This window comes from Chelonoidis abingdonii, chromosome 1 (assembly GCF_003597395.2).
Source record: "Chelonoidis abingdonii isolate Lonesome George chromosome 1, CheloAbing_2.0, whole genome shotgun sequence".
Lineage (NCBI taxonomy): Eukaryota > Metazoa > Chordata > Testudines > Testudinidae > Chelonoidis > Chelonoidis abingdonii.
Genome location: NC_133769.1, coordinates 53,673,078 through 53,690,387, shown reverse-complemented (window position 1 = coordinate 53,690,387; position 17,310 = coordinate 53,673,078). Strand labels below are relative to the sequence as shown.

General features: G+C 42.6%; 1 protein-coding gene across 1 annotated transcript in view; it reads right to left on the bottom strand.

Annotated features, from left to right (window-relative positions):
• DOCK4 (dedicator of cytokinesis 4) overlaps positions 1-17,310 on the bottom strand; it is a 421,428-nt gene that overhangs the window by 164,584 nt on the left and 239,534 nt on the right. The window contains 2 exon segments of the mRNA XM_032782929.2: positions 8,633-8,722; positions 8,725-8,754. Coding sequence (XP_032638820.1) covers positions 8,633-8,722; positions 8,725-8,754 — 120 coding nt within the window.

Here is a 17,310-nt window from a genome sequence, read left to right as displayed (position 1 = left end):
ACACCGGAAGGCCTTCATCCTGTCTGCTGTCCTGATAAAGAGTTGGGTTGACTTGCAAAAAGGCTTGCTATGCTCCAGGTAGAACGCTAGGGCACATCTGATGTCCAGGGCATGCAGCCTCCTTTCCTCACTAGTGGTGTGCAATTTGGGATAAAACACTGAGAGGACGATGTCCTGGTTAACCTAGAAGGAAGACACCACTTTTGCCAGAAAGGCCCAATGTGGTCACAGCTGAATCTTGTCCTTGTAGAACACTGTATATGGTGGCTCTGACATCAGGGCTTTAGTCTCTGAGACTCGTTTTACCGACATTACCACTATAAGGAAGATGACCTTCCATGACAGGTGGGAAAGGGAGCAGGAGCCCAGTGGCTCAAAGGGCAGGCCCATGAGCCTAGAAAGAACCAAGGTAAGGTTCCATTGTGGGAATGGAGCCCGGACCAGCAGGAAAAGCCTCCCGAGGCCTCTCAAGAATCTGACTGATATGACATGAATACCATCTGACCTTGGATTGGCACGTGGAAGGCAGAGATGGCCGTCAGATGCACCCTGACTGAACAGTGTGCTAGACTCTGGTTCTTCAGATGGAGTAGTTAGTCTAGGATAGACTATACAGATGAGCATGAAGGAGAGATACCGCACTCGGATGCCCAGCGGGAAATCCTTGGTGGCCAGATAAGTTGCTCTACTGGAAGGCTTTCTACTTCCCAGGAGGACTTGTTGGACCTCATGAGAGCAGATCTATTCCTCCAGGTTCAGCCTTGCAGCATCCATGTGGAGAGGTAGGGGGGTTAGGGGGCGTGGTTGGGAGGTAGAAGATATCCGTGGTCCTGAGACAGCAGGTCCAGATGGTTGGGCAGGGGCCAAGGAAGGCCTGTTGCCAGGATCATCAACGTGCCAAATCAGCGCTGGTGAGGCCATGCCAGGGCGATCATAACTTGTACCTTGTCTCTCTTGATCTTTGCCAGGACCCTGCTGATGAGCGGAATTGGTGAGAACATGTACATCAGGCTCCCTGACCACAACAGGAGGAAGGTATCGGAGAGAGAATCCTTTCTCAGCTCCTGCCAAGAACAAAAATGATGGCATTTGCTGTTTTGTCTCATGGCAAACAAGTCCACTTGTGGAGTTCCCCACCTCTGGAAGATCATGCAGGCTACCTCCAGGTGGAGCAACCACTTGTGGTGACAGGAGGACTTGCTGAGGTGATTCACCAGCAGGTTTATGATGCCAGGGAGATGACAAGCTTTCAAGTGGATCCCATGGCTGATGCAGAAATTCCACAGACAGTGTGCCTATTGGCAGAGAGCTGATGAGCATGCTCCCCCTTGCCTGTTGATGTAGAAGATCGAGGCTATGTTGTCCGTTAACACTCTCACCACTTTGCCCATAAGATGCGGTAAGAAGACTCTGCATGCAAAGCGGACCACTCTGAGCTCTTTGACATTTATGTGCAATGTCATCTTCTCCAGGGACCACATGCCCTGAGTCTGGAGGTTGCTGAGATGCACTCCCCAGTTGAGGGCCGAGGTGTCCGATATCAACTTGACTGAGTGACAAGGGCTGTTGAATGGAATTCCCTCCAGGACCACCCTGGGGTCGGTCCACTATTGCAGCGAGGTAGGTATCATTGGTGGGATGGTAACAACCTTTTCCAGATGATCTCTGGACTGGGAATAGACCATCGCCAGCCACTGCTGTAAAGGTCGCATCCGGAGCCTGACATGGTGGATATGTACACATGTACATGCTGCCATGTGGCCCAGCAGGTGCAGACAAACCCTGGCAGTGATCAGGGGGAATATGGAGACTTCTGTGATAAGGTTCACTAATGCTTGGAACCTCTCAGTAGTAGCTGCAGTTCATGTGTGAACCAGCTGATGAGAAGAAAGAAAAGAAGGTTCTGGTTTTTATCTGAAGAGGTGGTGGTCAGTGTAGTAAGTGAAGGCCCTGATAAAGGCCCAGTATGAGGCCTGAGGCCCGAACTAAACTAATGGTTAAGACTTTGCTAACATAAAGCAAAGTTAAGCTGTGAGCCAGAGGCAGGCTCTGCTCACAGAAGCTGGCAAGGAAAGGGCTGATGCTGCAAAAAGATACGTATCTAAAAGGTACTGAACAGTAGAGATCAGAACATTCACATTCTTGCACATTCCATACAGATAACAAGGAACAGGCCGACCCAGGGGCAAAAGGGTAATATGATGGATAGAGTTGTTTTGTTCAAACCAACATGAACAAGGTGAGAGGCAGCACCTTGCTACTTAGAAGGGTTGTACCTTGTTACGTAGAGGGGTTGCACCTCAATACGTCAGGAGTGATGTGTAACTTGTTTGTACCTGTGTATAAGAATGCATCCCTGGGGCGATGTCTTTGTCCGGCCTAGGGGGCAGTGGAGCGTCCCGCCACTGACGCGAGCCGATCCCATTGACCGTGGGTACATATCGTATATGCCTGAATAGGCTAAGAAACCTAAGGAAGATTATTGTATTCCAATACGGCAATAAACGACTGCCGACGTGCTCGTACCTTACTAGACTCTGTGGCTGGGAGTTCTTTGGCGTGTGTGTGTCAGCGTATCCAGCAAACTGGCAGCACATCGAGGAAGCACAATGCACGCAGCCGATGATACAACAAGGAAGGAGAGCAGAGCACACACTCGGTAGCATCTGACAACACATCGTACCAACAGTCAGATCTTGAAGTGGCAACGTTTGCAATACCCTCTATGTCCCCCTTAGGCTTGAAGACAGTGTCTCATTCTGAATGTGGGGTCAAGAGATGCTTGCTGGTAGATTTTCCTGTTCTTGCAAGTGAGCCAAGGATAAACCTACTAAACAAATGCATGACCCACTGCAAAGGGTTTTATGGATTTAGTGGAATTGCATTATGACAAATCTGGGACGTATAGATCTTTGCTGCAAACCAAGGTCCTGTAGGTGGACCACCAAATCTTGTTAAAAGGGATCAAATTAAGGTGTCTAAGACAGGTTGTTTGCTGCTTTATGATTATGCCATTTGTATGCCATTTCATTTTGTAGTTAAAGTCTAAGATTGGTTATACTGTCGTAGTTCAAACTGTGCTATCTTCTGGGTGACCACCCAGACAAGTTTGGTGTCCAGTTCCTACCCTGCTTGATGGCCATTAAGGACCATCGGCTATACAACTGACCCATTCAAAGACAGCGCAGTAACCTTGTTGACGTCAGCAGTATCCAGGACATGCCTGAATGGACAGGAAATCATTGAGGTTCTTCCATTGCCATGTAGATGGCAGCTTGTCTTTGGGACATAGAAAGCAGAGAACATGGAAGGATATTAAAAACGCTCTGTCAGCTCCTCCATCTTGTCTTCAATCCTGCTTCATATTCTGGATGTTTGTGTGAGTTTCTGGTTGTAGCAAGGACTGATGATCATCCCAGCTGGGATCTGTATCCAGAACAGAATAAAATGCAGGTTCAAAGCAAATCATTGCCACAAACCTGAACCAAGATTTGCCATTACTGTTTGTGATTGATTCCATTTCACTCAAATTCTTAGTCCCCATTGATTTCTGTTTCCTTTTTGAATAAACCCTTTAGATCGAGATTCTAAAGGATTGGCAACAGTGTGATTGTGTGTAAGATCTGATTTTGATCATTTCACTTGGGTCCTTTGGGATCAAGTGACCTTATTTTTATGGATCGTATATTTCTATTTACGTGGTGTTCTTCAAGCCTAGGATTTGTATACTGAGTGCACTGTGCTGAAACTAATGTAGGGAATTGCTTGTGTGACTTTTGTTATACCTGTGGGGTAGGATACCAAAGTCCTCTTTTCTGTGGCCTGGTTTGGCTGTCACTTTAGAGGTGGTGAAAACCCCAGCTTGGGACTGTAGACTTGCCCTGCTCTGAACCCATGTGTGTGTCTGAACTTACACACACAGTTGTAGTCTCACCAAGTCAGCATTGTAAAAGGGCTACTAAAAGAGAGCTTTTCCCTAGAAGTTCATAGCCTGTGGAAGTCAGCCTTTAGTTATACATAGTTGCTGCAAGTATCAACTCCCCACTGTGAACTTAGCCCAAAAGATGGGGTGTCTGCAAGAACTCCTCTAAGCTTAATTACCTAGCTTAGATGCTGATAGTGCTGCCACCAACCAGAAGATATAGTTCTGGTACACTGCCGGGTCCCCCAAAACTGCCCTGGGGACACCCAGAGACCATAACAACGCTTGATCTAAAAACAAGGAGGAGCTGGGACTATTCCCTCCTTCCCTCCCAGACTTTCCCTCCCTGGGTTACCCTGGGAGACTATACGATGTCAGCTCCGTGAATCTAAAACAAGAGAAAGATTCACCTTTCCCCCCTTTCTTCACCCCCTCCCGACTCCTGCAGAGAGATAGTGATCCTAACACAGAGAGAAATCAGGCTTTTCCTTCCCCCTTCTCTCCTTTCTTCCACCAATTCCCTGGTGCGTGCAGACCCCTTCCCCTTGGTTCTTATACAAGATAGAACAAAAAAATCAAACAGGTTCTTAAAAGAAAAGCTTTTAATTAAAGAAAGAAAAAAAAGTAAAATTTATCTCTGTAAAATCAAGATGGAAAATGTTACAGGGTCTTTCAACTTCACCTAGACCACAGGAATCCTCCCTCCCAGCCCAAGTATAGAAGTACAACAAACAGAGTTAAAAATCCTTCCAGCAAAATACACATTTGCAAATAAAGAAAACAATCAAAAGACTAAACTGCCTTTCTAACTGGTACTTACTAAATTGAACAGAAGAGGCTGTTTCAGAAAACTGGAGAGTCTGTATACATGTCTGGTCCCTCTCAGAACCCAGAGAGAACAAAGAAAAAACCAAAAAGCACAAACAAATTCCCTCCACCGAGATTTTTAAAATATCTTGTCTCCTGATTGGTCCTCTTGTCAGGTGTTCCAGGTTTACTGAGCTAGTTAACCCTTTACAGGTAAAAGAGACATTAACCCGTAACCATCTGTTTATGACAGTTGCTTTCAAATGTGATTCTGTCTTAATTCATAGGAAAAACAAAGGAAGAACTCAAGGAGGTGAGAGCTTTAAAATCCCTTCTTTGAGTTAATTGAGCATATGGGGAAAGATAGCACCCTATATAAATCCAAGGGATTAATTATTTTATGTGCAGATGTCTCAGACCTGTAATATTATGGCTAAAACAAGATTTTCTTATGATCAAACAAACTGAGTAACAAGCCAACCATTAAGAGAGGGAGGCTGAACACTGCTCGCAAGAAGGTCCCACAAATCAGACTTTTCTCTCTCTTGACCCCAGAGACGGAACTGGATATAGACCGAGACACACTTCTGTTATCATTCCAGCTGTGAAGAGTTCTGGTGACACACACTGAAGGTTAGACCTCTCTACTCTAAGGACTGCCTCTGAAGATCAGAGAGAAAGAAGGCGTATGAATGCGTGTGGTAGAATAAATGAATATAAACACATTACACAAAAGCTGTACACTGTGATTCAGATGCTACTAATCAGACTTATATTCCAGTAATGTAAATGTGTGCTGTACAAACAGCCAAAAAGTTTATAAAACCTGTATAGAAGAGTACAGTAGTACTTTTACAACCCAGTATCTTTCATTAGAACAAACAGTTATTTAAAGGTCGTTTCAAGTACCGTTCAAGGTGTCTGGCTTGCTTAATATTCAGTGTAAATACTGATATACTAAACAATGGTACTCTGTCTATGAAGGTGACTTGGAACTGCTAAGACCTAAATTCAGGGTTTAAATAAAACTACACTAAGGGTATGGCTACACTTACCGCTGTACAGCGCTGGGAGTTACAGCTGTCTTCGTACAGCTGTGTAGGGAAAGCGCTGCAGTGTGGCCACACTGACAGCTACCAGCACTGCAGTGTGGCCACATTTGCAACTCTCCAGTGTAGCCGTGGCCTAAGTTTAACTCTTCTTAATGCTTTCTGAGCAGTCCTGGAAAGAGAACTCTGGCCCGTGCTTCAGCACACTGAAACTGAGGTGCAGGAAAGTGTGTGTAGGTGTAGTTGTACAGAATCTGCCCCAATATCCCACTTACACTTAGAAAATACATTTGTAGTTAAGCATTTCCTTCTCCTTGCTGGCTATAGGCTTGTGAGCCGCACAGGACTTGAATAAGCTTGACATACAGTGTAGTTCAAACTCTCTAGCACAAATTGCAGTGTCTGCATTGAACACGTCAAATCTGAAAACACGTTCCCTTACTGGTGCTTTTTGAACTATAATTGCCCTTCATTTTCTATCTTCGTTATTCCTTTTCTCTTTGGGGGTTTTACCATTGAAAGCTTGAATAAGGTTGACATATAAGTGGCTTTTCCTGTCCATCAGAGTCTATCTTCCCATTTCCTAAAAGATGTGGGGTTTTAAACTGTTTTACATCTGCCCTGGAAAGAGCATCCTGGGGCCTCATCCTGTCAGACTTCAGTCTCAGAAAAAGGACTGTTTTATAAAAAACTTGTGCTAGAGAGTTTGAACTACACTGTACATCAAGCCTATTATTTAATAATTTAACTATATTTGATTATGAGCATGACTTGATTATGACTTCAGTTAATTGAGCTTAACATAATACTAAATTGCAACAAAAAGAAAGGAAGCAATAAAATAACAGATGTTTCCAATATGAAATGACTATATACGTTCCCTAATATTTCAATTGATCACAACCTCAAAAGCATTTCTGAAGAAAAGAAGCTTAAAGAGAAAACAAAAATTAAAAAGTATCAGAGGGGTAGCCATGTTAGTCTGAATCTGTAAAAGCAGCAGAGAATCCTGTGGCACCTTATAGACTAACAGACGTTTTGGATCATGAGCTTTCGTGGGTGAATACCCACTTCGTCAGATGAAATTTAAAAGTCACCAGCATTTGCAGTGCCAATCTTTCTGCATAATTTCACTCTCTACAGTTTACTGTTCTGCCTAGCAATGTGGAATGTCACGACTAGAGTACAGTAATTACTGAGTATGATAAAAATTTCATTTACACCAGTAAAGATAGACAAAAGCGATGTGATTTCAACACAGAAATATGCAGACAATTATTGAGCACACTGAAATCTATTTATCCATGTATACATAGACCAACTTTCAAATCAATCTGCATAATACTTAGCTGTGAAACTGAACTGTGAAATTTCTCCAGCAGCTGGCTACAGTATGCTGTATTATAACAGTTTTTTCATAATATGTTAGTAATCACTTTGTTTCTCACCAGGAAGATAAGGAAAAAATCTAAGGAGGAAGAATTATTTACAAAGTCGTAGACAAGTGACAAAGAGCAGCAAGCTATTAACTCATACATGAACAATGAGCTGTAGATTCTTCCCTTACTGGGAATTATCTTTTTCTCAGTAAAGCTACTCCACTGTTGTCATTTATATAATTTTTAAAATGTTACTTATTTTAATTATAGAAACGCCCACCGACACACCAAATAAATAAAATTAGATAGCAGTCCATAATTTTAATTTGACTCTTTCATAACATACATGTAGAATTGATATTACATTACGGTGTCTGACTCATTTGGCAATAAACTTCCAATATTTACACACAACAATCATGACTTTTTTTTTTTTTTATAACCTACGATTCTGTACATCCAGTTGCTGGTTTAGTGATCTGAAATACTGATACTGAAAGTCAGATATTTAACAGGCAGTAAAAGCATAAAATGGTTTACAACTGCAGATTTTAGACCAATTCAGGAACACGTGCTTAATCCCATTATTCAATAGGATTATAATTGGGAGTTTTAAGTGCTTTCTGATTTGGAATGATTTAAGCATGTTCTTCTTGAATTGGGACGGGATTTGTCTCTAGTTTGACTGTCTAAGAGTGCAAGGATACAGCTGTATACCAGGCAGAGCAGTCCCTATTAAAATCTGCACTGAGTCATGAGGACAATATATACCACTGGTGCATTTCAAGTTTTAGTCAGTAATAGTATCAAAAGAAAATAGTTTCAGGTCATTATGGTTTTTAAGTTTGGTTTCTTTCAAAGAGATATTGGCTATATAATTCTATTACATTTCTTAAAAAATCATATTTTTATACAAACAACCAGTCATTAGGTTAGGCAGAGAAAATTGTGATCAGCATCATCCGAGTTATTTTACTATATCACACCTCCACATTCATATTAATCTTTATCCAGCCTTTCTTAACACCTGTTTAATCACATGCTGTTAAATACCAATTTATTAGAAAACTTTGAGCACCTCATATCATGCCATCTGTGCAGCTACTTATCTGCCCGTTCTTTTTCATCAAATATACATACAAGCGAACTGGTTCAAACTATCTACCATACGGAATGTGTCAGCCAGTACATGAGCTTTATTAGATGCAGCTTTTACAACAACTCCCAAAAACTCCACTGATCACATCTTACTTTACTTACAACCTGATTCTCCAGTGCAATTCATCTTACGTAGTCATTGCACCTGTGCAAAGTTAGGATTAAATTTTACCAAATCACCAGTCATAGCAGAATGACTTCCAAGGCGTGGAAGAACAGACCAGTGGGTTGACATTTGAATTGTTGAAGTAAAGAATTTTTTGGAAGGAAGTATCAAATTAAATGATTTCCATTTTTTTGTTTTCTTTCTTATTAACCTACAGCATGATAATATGGAAAACCCAGCTTCCTTGTTATCGATACCCATGAGTAACTGGATGTGTAATCTCTTCTAATTTGTTCAATGTTCCATGAAACAGTTGAAGAGAAACTGCCAGACCTGGAAATGAAAAAAGAAAACAGACAAAAATGGTATAATGCAACATATGTGTAACATCACTCAACATTTTGTTTCAAATGGAAAACACGGTATTTAATATTAAAGATTTGCATAATCATTATGACTTTCTAATTCAAAATCAATAACTCTAAACCAAGGAGGAATCTCTGGCACACAGGGCCGGCTCCAGACACCAGCCTACCAGCATGTGCTTGTGTGGCCCTATGGGACGGGGCGGTGTCGGTTTGGTTTTGTTTTTTGGTTCGGCCAGCAGCACTGGGGGGGGAGGGGGATGGGCAGCGTGGCATGGCGCTGGGGAGGCAGGACTGGGGCGGCGCAGTGGTGGTGCTCGGGAGGGGTGGGGAGCGCTTGAGGAAGCACGATGCAATCTCGGGGGCAAGGACTTGGGCAGTCGCCAGGGCTGCACTTTCATTTAGGCGACTTAGGCAGTCGCTAGGGCGCCAGCATTGGGGGGGGGGGAGGGAGGCTGCAGCTTGGGGAGCTGCCACAGTCGTGCCTCGCAGAGGGTCTGCTGGTCTCGCGGCTCCGGTGGACCTGCCGGGCATTTCTGCAAGAGGTCGCTGGTCCCCGCAGGTTGGTGCATGCCTGCAGCAGCTCCATGGAACCGTGACCAGCGGACCTCCACGGGAATGCCTCAGTAGGTCCACCGGAGCCGCAGACTCGCACGCCGGCGGCGAAACGCCTGCGCCTAGGGGCCAGAAACCTGGGTGTGTCCTGGTGCAACGCTCGGAGGGGGCGGGACTTGGGCACTGTGACACGCGCTCAGGGGCGCAGGGACTTGGGCCACGTTGGGGTCGGAGGGTGAGGAGCTTAGGGCAGATGGCGCTCAGGGGGCAGGACTGGCAGCGCAGTGTGGTGCTCGGGGGTGGGGGGTTACGCAGCACGGCGCTTGGGGGGGAGGGGCGGTGCTCTTTTTTTTTTGCTTGGGGCAGCAAAAATATTAGACCTGGCCCTGCTGGCACGCGTGCTGAAGGCGGCACGCAAGCTGATTTTCAGTGGCACTCACTCTGTTCGGGTCCTGGCCACCCGTCTGGGGGGCTCTGCATTTTAATTTTAAATGAAGCTTCTTAAAGATTTTAAAAACCCTATTTACCTTACAGACAACAATGGTTTAGGTATATATTATAGACTTATAGAAAGAGACCTTCTAAAAACATTAAAATGTATTACTGGCATGCGAAACCTTAAATTAGAGTAAATAAGTGAAGACTCAGCACACCACTTCTGAAAGGTTGCTGACCCCTCCTCTAAACCATCTCAGAAGTTGTATGTATTTGGGAAGGGTAAACACTGTAGAAGAATCCTCCATGTAGAGAGCCAGATAAGCACTAGACAGCCATCCACAAGCAGTAACAAGGTGGCTATCATTGGTCTGTAACTGAGGCAATTGCAGCAACTCAAACCTTAACCAAACATATCTAATAAGACCTTACAAGAACTCACTGTGACATTGCAATGCATGTGTTTTATGAATATGTTTTTATGAATATGAATATAGCATAACTGGAATATGCTTTATGCAAAAGGTCTCTTGTAATGTATCATAACAAAGATTATAACCTACTGAATATATTCCTCCTATTTGTATGTATGTATAGTTCTTGTATCTGAAGCTAGAAATATCAAGTATAACTCTGAAGTCCTACTGTAATTATGCGAAGTGTGGGCCATTAATGGGGGCTTAGAATCTTCATGGCTCCCATTGACTAAGACAATTGGTTGTGAATGGGTTTATTTACCTGCAAGCCTTCCTGTGTATGTGTGGGCTAGTCCATGGGTAAAGAAGAATGAAGTCTCACAGGACATGTGACCATGTCACATGATACTGGAATCCATCTTTAATCTGGTAGTTTTTCATTTAGAAAGAGGGATGGGGACCCAGAGAGACAAAAAATTCCGGCCTTGTGCCAAAGCTATAAAAGGGGGTGGAAAAGAACAAAGGGGACTGCCAGTCATGAGAACACCCCTGCTTTCCACTTAAGATGTCTGCTGGAACTAACAAGGACTGTACCATGGGAAAGGATTGTGCCCAGATTGGAAGAAGTCTAGTCTGTGAAAGAAGCTTATTGGGACATTTCTGAGGGTGAGATTTTACCAGTAATCAGTTTCTTAATGTATTAGGCTTAGACTTGCATGTTTTCGCTTTATTTTGCTTGGTGACTTACTTTGTTCTGTTATTACTTGAAACCACTTAAATCCTACTTTTTATATTTAATAAAATCACTTCTGTTTATTAATAAACCCAGAGTAAGTGATTAATGCCTGGGGGAAAAAACAGCTGTGCATCTCTCTATCAATGTTATAGAGGGCAGACGAATTATGAGTTTACCCTGTAAAAGCTTTATACAGAGTAAAAAGGATTTACTTGGGGTTTGGATCCCACTGAGAACTGGGTGTCTGGGTGCTGAAGACAGGTGATCTGGTGAGCAGTTTTTGGTTAAAGTCTGCAGCTTTGGGGGCGTGGACCAGATGTGGGTTTGTGTTTCAGCAGGCTAGCACATCTGGCTCAACAAAGCAGGGTTCTGGAGTCTCAAGATGGCAGTAAAAACGGGCTCAGAAGTAACTTCAGCACGTCAGGTGACAGTCCCAAGGGGGGGGGGGATCTCTGTGACCAAACCCATCTCACGCACTTCTGGGAAATATCAATTAGTAATACTTTGCTGCCACTTAATCTTTTCATTTGCTTGTGTATCAAACCAATCACCGCCTAGTCTTACTGAATTCTAGTTTTTTGTATCTATCTTAAAGCAGTAGGACAAATGCATCACTCTCCTCCTTGCCAATAGATAGCCACATGCTGGAGAGCCCAAGAATAAATGTACATATGAGAAAAAAAAATTAAGGTGCAGAGTCACAAAAATACCAATCTTGATCAAGGTTCTACAGAGGTATTTCTATAATTAAACTGAATGTTTTTATCATGACATATCACAAAGGTATTTGAATATTAATCAAAATAAAAAAATGCTCTGATATCAACATTTACATAATAGGAAGTCACACCATTGTTCTTGAAAGGCATTAATTGTCTAAGAAAATACTATACAAAGGGAGAAAAACGACAGTACTGCTTGCAGTGTCCTGAAAATTTAATAGAAAAGCAGATGCAAATAAAATACTGTCTTGTCTGATGCAGAGCAAATGGTATAGTGGTTTTGAAGGTGACTACCTTGTGGAAGAATGTAGGAGTCTCAATGAACACCTGTTATCCTTACATATGGCTACATCACCAGTGCACTTCTAATCACACCAAAGCTTATGAAACTCTTGCTATTAAAACTAAAAGCTCAAGGTAAATTAGAACAATGTAAGAAAACCAAATCCTGCAACTTTTCTGCTTAAACACAACATTGTGTATTGAACACACTTTAACTCTCAGAATGGCTAAAGTTATAAACAATCATTTTTTCACTATGTTTAATTCACTCTAACAGAGGCTCCGTTCTGTGTGCTGGAAGACATGGTGCTCAAGGGTTAATGAGTACAATATACTACTCCCCTTCCGATGAAATAATGGTTCTAGAAGAAAGGAATGCCTCACCTTTGGTAATTTCAGTATATAATGTAACTAGAAGCACCATGCTTCATCATAGCTGAAATTAACAAAAAGGATATGGTTGCTTTTTGGTTATTTCAATATAATCATTGTGACAAATGTCAGGATGACACAGCTTGTAAGGATTAATCCTCCCTGATCTCAGCAATACTTGAACTTATTTTATGTGTCAACAGACACATATGGATGCAGATAGGGACAAATACCTGACCTACATTAATAAGCAGAAACAAGCAGATTTAACTTAAAACGTCATGAAGACGCTTAGAAGATAAAGGAAGGCACAATAAATAAATAAATATACACACATATGACAGCAGAGCAATCATTCTGTTGGGTTAGGCTTTTCCCACTGAACAGTTTATTTTGTAACTGATCATTTTGTTGCTGTTGTACCATTGCTTACAAAATCTGGTAACAGCTATGGTCAGTCAGAATACTGAACTAGGTAGACCACTGGTCTAATCCAGTATAGCAATTTTTATCTTTCTTCTATAGTTCATTATTTACAATAACAATTTATTATTTTGATGAAGTGTCAGCTACAGGACATGTAGTGCCTTTGAGCAGACAATTTCTGATAATATTTATGTAGTGTTGTTGTAGTTGTGTCGGTCCCAGAGAGACAAGGTGAGTGAGGCAATATATTTTATTGGACCAACTTCTGTTCGTGAGGAAGACAAGCTTTTGGGCTTACGCAGAGCTCTTCTTCAGATCAGCTCTGTGTAAACTTGTCTCTCTCACCAGTAGAAGTTGGCCAAATAAAAGATATTACCTCATCCACCTTGCTCATTAATACTTATGGCAGTTTATTTTGGTTTTAATGAGTGACTAAATCCCTTGAGGTAAAAGTGCGCTTGCACCTTAGGTTGTTAATCGCGCTAAATAGCAAATGGTTAATAAGAATATGCTCAGCTCACGAATGGGCCTTTTCATTTACTTTGATTTCACTTGCAAATTGCACCACAAAAGACTGATGACATCCACTCCATTTCTAAGGTACTGCTCCCATTTCCAACAAAGTTACAGGAATTGGTTGTCTCAGTCATAGACATTTGTTCTGTAGGAACTGTACAGGACAACCAGCTCATTTCATATAAGGAACTGAACAGCTGTGAAGGGAAAATGACTTTCAGTTACTATCAACCTGGACCACATGACAAACCACGACCTAGAGAGAGAAATTTTAGCCCGTTACCAAAACCTCATTCTTTTTTATATTAAGAAATATTTCACTACTTTATCAAAGATTTTTTTTTAAAATTACAATGTTGTCTCCCGGGAAACCTGACAAATATTTGCCATGAACCCAGATCACATCAAGTAGAAGAACACTGTTAAAAACAATCAGATATTGTACACTGCCAGGGGTCATGTAATGTTGTTATCCTCCCTAAACATTTTAAGTTAAAGTTCAAGACCTTGAATCCAATTAGCATTTAAAGATTTCTGCAATCTTTCTTTTTCGTTTATCTCAAAGATTTGCTTTGGAGAATTCTATTTTGCTCATAAAAATGAGACATTAAAAAAATATCAATGGCAAAAGCAGTTTTAACCAGGGAATGGAACTGATTGTCAAAGGAGTGTATACACTGACTCCTGCAAGAGAAGACACGTATTACAGCTCTGTGTTTCACAGCGTTCACTGTTTCATACTGAAGGAATCATCTTCTGATCTACAAAAGCTTAAAGAAAAACTCTCTAAGGCATCTATCATTTAGACATATACAAAGATATATAATTCAATATTTTTATTTTGTGTACCAATTATACCCCAAAATATATTAGAATTAAATAATGCAAAAGATAGTATTTAGACACAGATCACATACTGTATGTGGCAAAAGATTTTAAAAACATTAAAGACATTGTATGGTAAATACATGCAAACATGCAGTAAATGCCAATAAGAAAGAAAGAAAAAAATTAGAGGCATAGGCAGATGGGAGGAAAAATATGTTTGAAGATAAAATCTGAAAAAGGGGAAGGAGAGATACAGGTAGGTCAAATGGAAGAACCTCTAAAGGACAAGTGTAGTAAGCTTATACTAGGGGACTCAGCTGATAGATGAGAAGAGGAAGTAGAAAGGTGAGAAGAAAGGAAATATTAGCAAGGTAAACTGTAACACATCCATAAAGAATTTTAAACACAAGGAATGCAATTTTGAACTAGTTCACAGCAATTAATGCATATGAAGACAGAAGTGACACGAATATGGTGTAAAGGTGAACTGAAGCATTATGCATAGGCTAGAGAGCTGAGACTTTTACGGTACATCTAACACTGCAGCTGGGAGTATGCCTCCCAGCTTGGGAAGGCAGCCTCTGCTCAAACTAGAGCGCTAAAAATAGCAGTGTGCATTTTGTGGCATAGACAGCAGCACAGATTAACTACCCAAGTACAAGCCCGCTCACACACCCTGGGTCCATACTCAGTGGCTAGCTTGTGCATGCTCTCAACTGCAGTGTAAACATACCCTTAGAGGTAAACAAATTGCAACAGTCAAGGCAAGAAGAAAATAAGGCATGAATGAGGATTTCAGAAGGAGAGTCAAGGCAATAGGATATATGGGCAACATTGCTGAAAGCTGTGATAAGTTGATTTACAAGCATGGGAGAGAAGAGGAGGAGATGCCTCTAAATATTTAGCTGAAAAAGCTGAGGACAGAGCCATAGTTTTGACTCACCCGGAGGAAGGTGAACAAAGGCATCATAAGATTACACAGTATCTGAACTGTACATTCAATAAGACTAGGTCTGGTCTACACTACGAATTTATGTCAAATTTAGGAGCGTTAAATCGAATTAATCCTGCACCCGTACACACAACGAAGCCATTTTTGTCGACATAAAGGGCTCTTAAAATTGATTTCTGTACTCCTCCCCGATGACAGTAGTGCTGAAATTGACATTGCCATTTTGAATTAGGGTTAACATGGCCGCAATTCGACGGTATTTGCCTCCGGGACCTATCCCACAGTGCACCAATTTGACCGCTTTGGCCAGCAATCTGAACTCGGATGCACGGGCCAGGTAGACAGGAAAAGCCCTGTCAACTTTTGAATTTTATTTCCTGTTTGCCCAGCGTGGAGCGTTGATCAGAACAGGTGAACATACAGTTCCAGAATCAAAAAAGAGCTCTAGCATGGACCATACGGGAGATACTGAATCTGATCTCTGTATAGGGAGATGAATCTGTTCTATCAGAACTCTGTTCCAAAAGACGAAATGCCAAAACATTTGAAAAAATCTCCAAGGCCATGATGGACAGAGGCCACAACAGGGACTCAACACAGTGTGGCATGAAACTTAAGGAGCTGAGATAAGCATACCAGAAAGCCAAAGAATCAAATGGACACTCATGGAGGGAGAGGTGACTGACGACTGTAGCTATCCCACAGTTCCTGCACTCTCCGAAAACCATTTGAATTCTTGGCTGAGCTATGAATGCCTGAAGGGTCAAAAACATTGTCACAGGTGGTTCAGCTTATATGTCGTCACCCCTGGTGAAAGCAAAAGGAAAAAAAATAGTTTCTCGCCTTTTTTCAATTTCACCATATGTCTACTGGATGCTGCTGACAGACGCGGTGCTGCACCGCGATACAGCAGCATTCCCTTGCCTTGCCTTGCGAACGGCAGACAGTGCAGTATGACTGGTATCCATCATCGTCATTCCGTGGGTGCTCCTGGCTGGCCTCGGTGAGGTCAGTTGGGGGCACCTGGGCAAAAATGGAAATGACTCCAGGTCATTCTCTTCTTTAAGTTGTGTGTAATGGAAATTCAGTTCTGCCTGGAATATCATGCCAGCTGGAGGCTTCTTCCCTCAGGCTGTTCTCCCAGTCAGCAGCACTGCATGGTTGCGCCTACCTCAGCCTACTCCTTGCTACCAGGGCTCACAATCAGATACTTAGACCTCCACATTTTGCTGCAAATAAAAAAAATTTAGCTGCCATTTAGAACTGTCCCCCAACATACATATTCTGGGACATTTTGCATTTTACCAGTGTCAACCAAAGGCCCACACACAAATGGAGATTCGGTCCTGCCTGTGCTTCTATCCTAGTGCTTATCACAGATTCTCGTTTTCAGCTATAGGCTGAGCAAGTGCAGAATGGCGGTTCACTCTACTTCGCTGTAAGCCAACCACCCTCCCCTCCCCCTTTGACCTCTGCTTGCAGAGGCAATAAAGTCAGTGTTGTTTCAAATTCATGCATTCTTGATTATTTTATCACACAAATGCGGGGATAACTGCCACAGTAGCCCAGGAGGGGTGAGGGAGGAGGGAAGCACCGGGTGGTGTTGTTGTAGGGGCACCCCTTAGAATGGCATGCAGCTCATCATTTCTGCAGGATTTCTGGGGCTCTGACCTGGAGTGGCCATTTGCCTCTCTGGTTCTTTAGTAGACTTGCCTGATATTCTAGGCAGGACTGACTCTCCATTAGACAAAACTTCAAGAAGACAATGACCTGGGGAGTCATTCCCATTTTTGTCCAGGTGCCTCAGACTGACCTCACCAAGGCCGGTCAGGAGCACCCACGACAGTAGCAGACAGTACAGTATGACTGGTAACTGTCTTTGCTAACTTGCAAAGGCAAGGAGATGCTGTTGTGTAGCACTGCAGTACAGTGTCTGTCAGCAACATCCAGTAGACATACGGTGACAGTGAAAAAAGGCTGAACGGGCTCCATGGCTGCCGTGCTATGGCGTCTGCCTGGGCAATCCAGGGAAAAGGGCGCAAAATGATTGTCTGCCGTTGCTTTCACGGAGGGAGGACTGACTGACGACATTTACCCATTATCATAAGCATAAGTCCCAATTCTGAACCCTAGTGTCCAAAATGAGGGTGCCTGCATGAAACCTCCAAGCTTAATTACCAGCTTAGATCTGATAGCGCTGCCACCAGCCAGATTCCAGTGTCTGGCGCACTCTGGTCTCCCCAAAACCTTCCCTGGGGGACCCCAAGACTCAGATGCCCTGAGT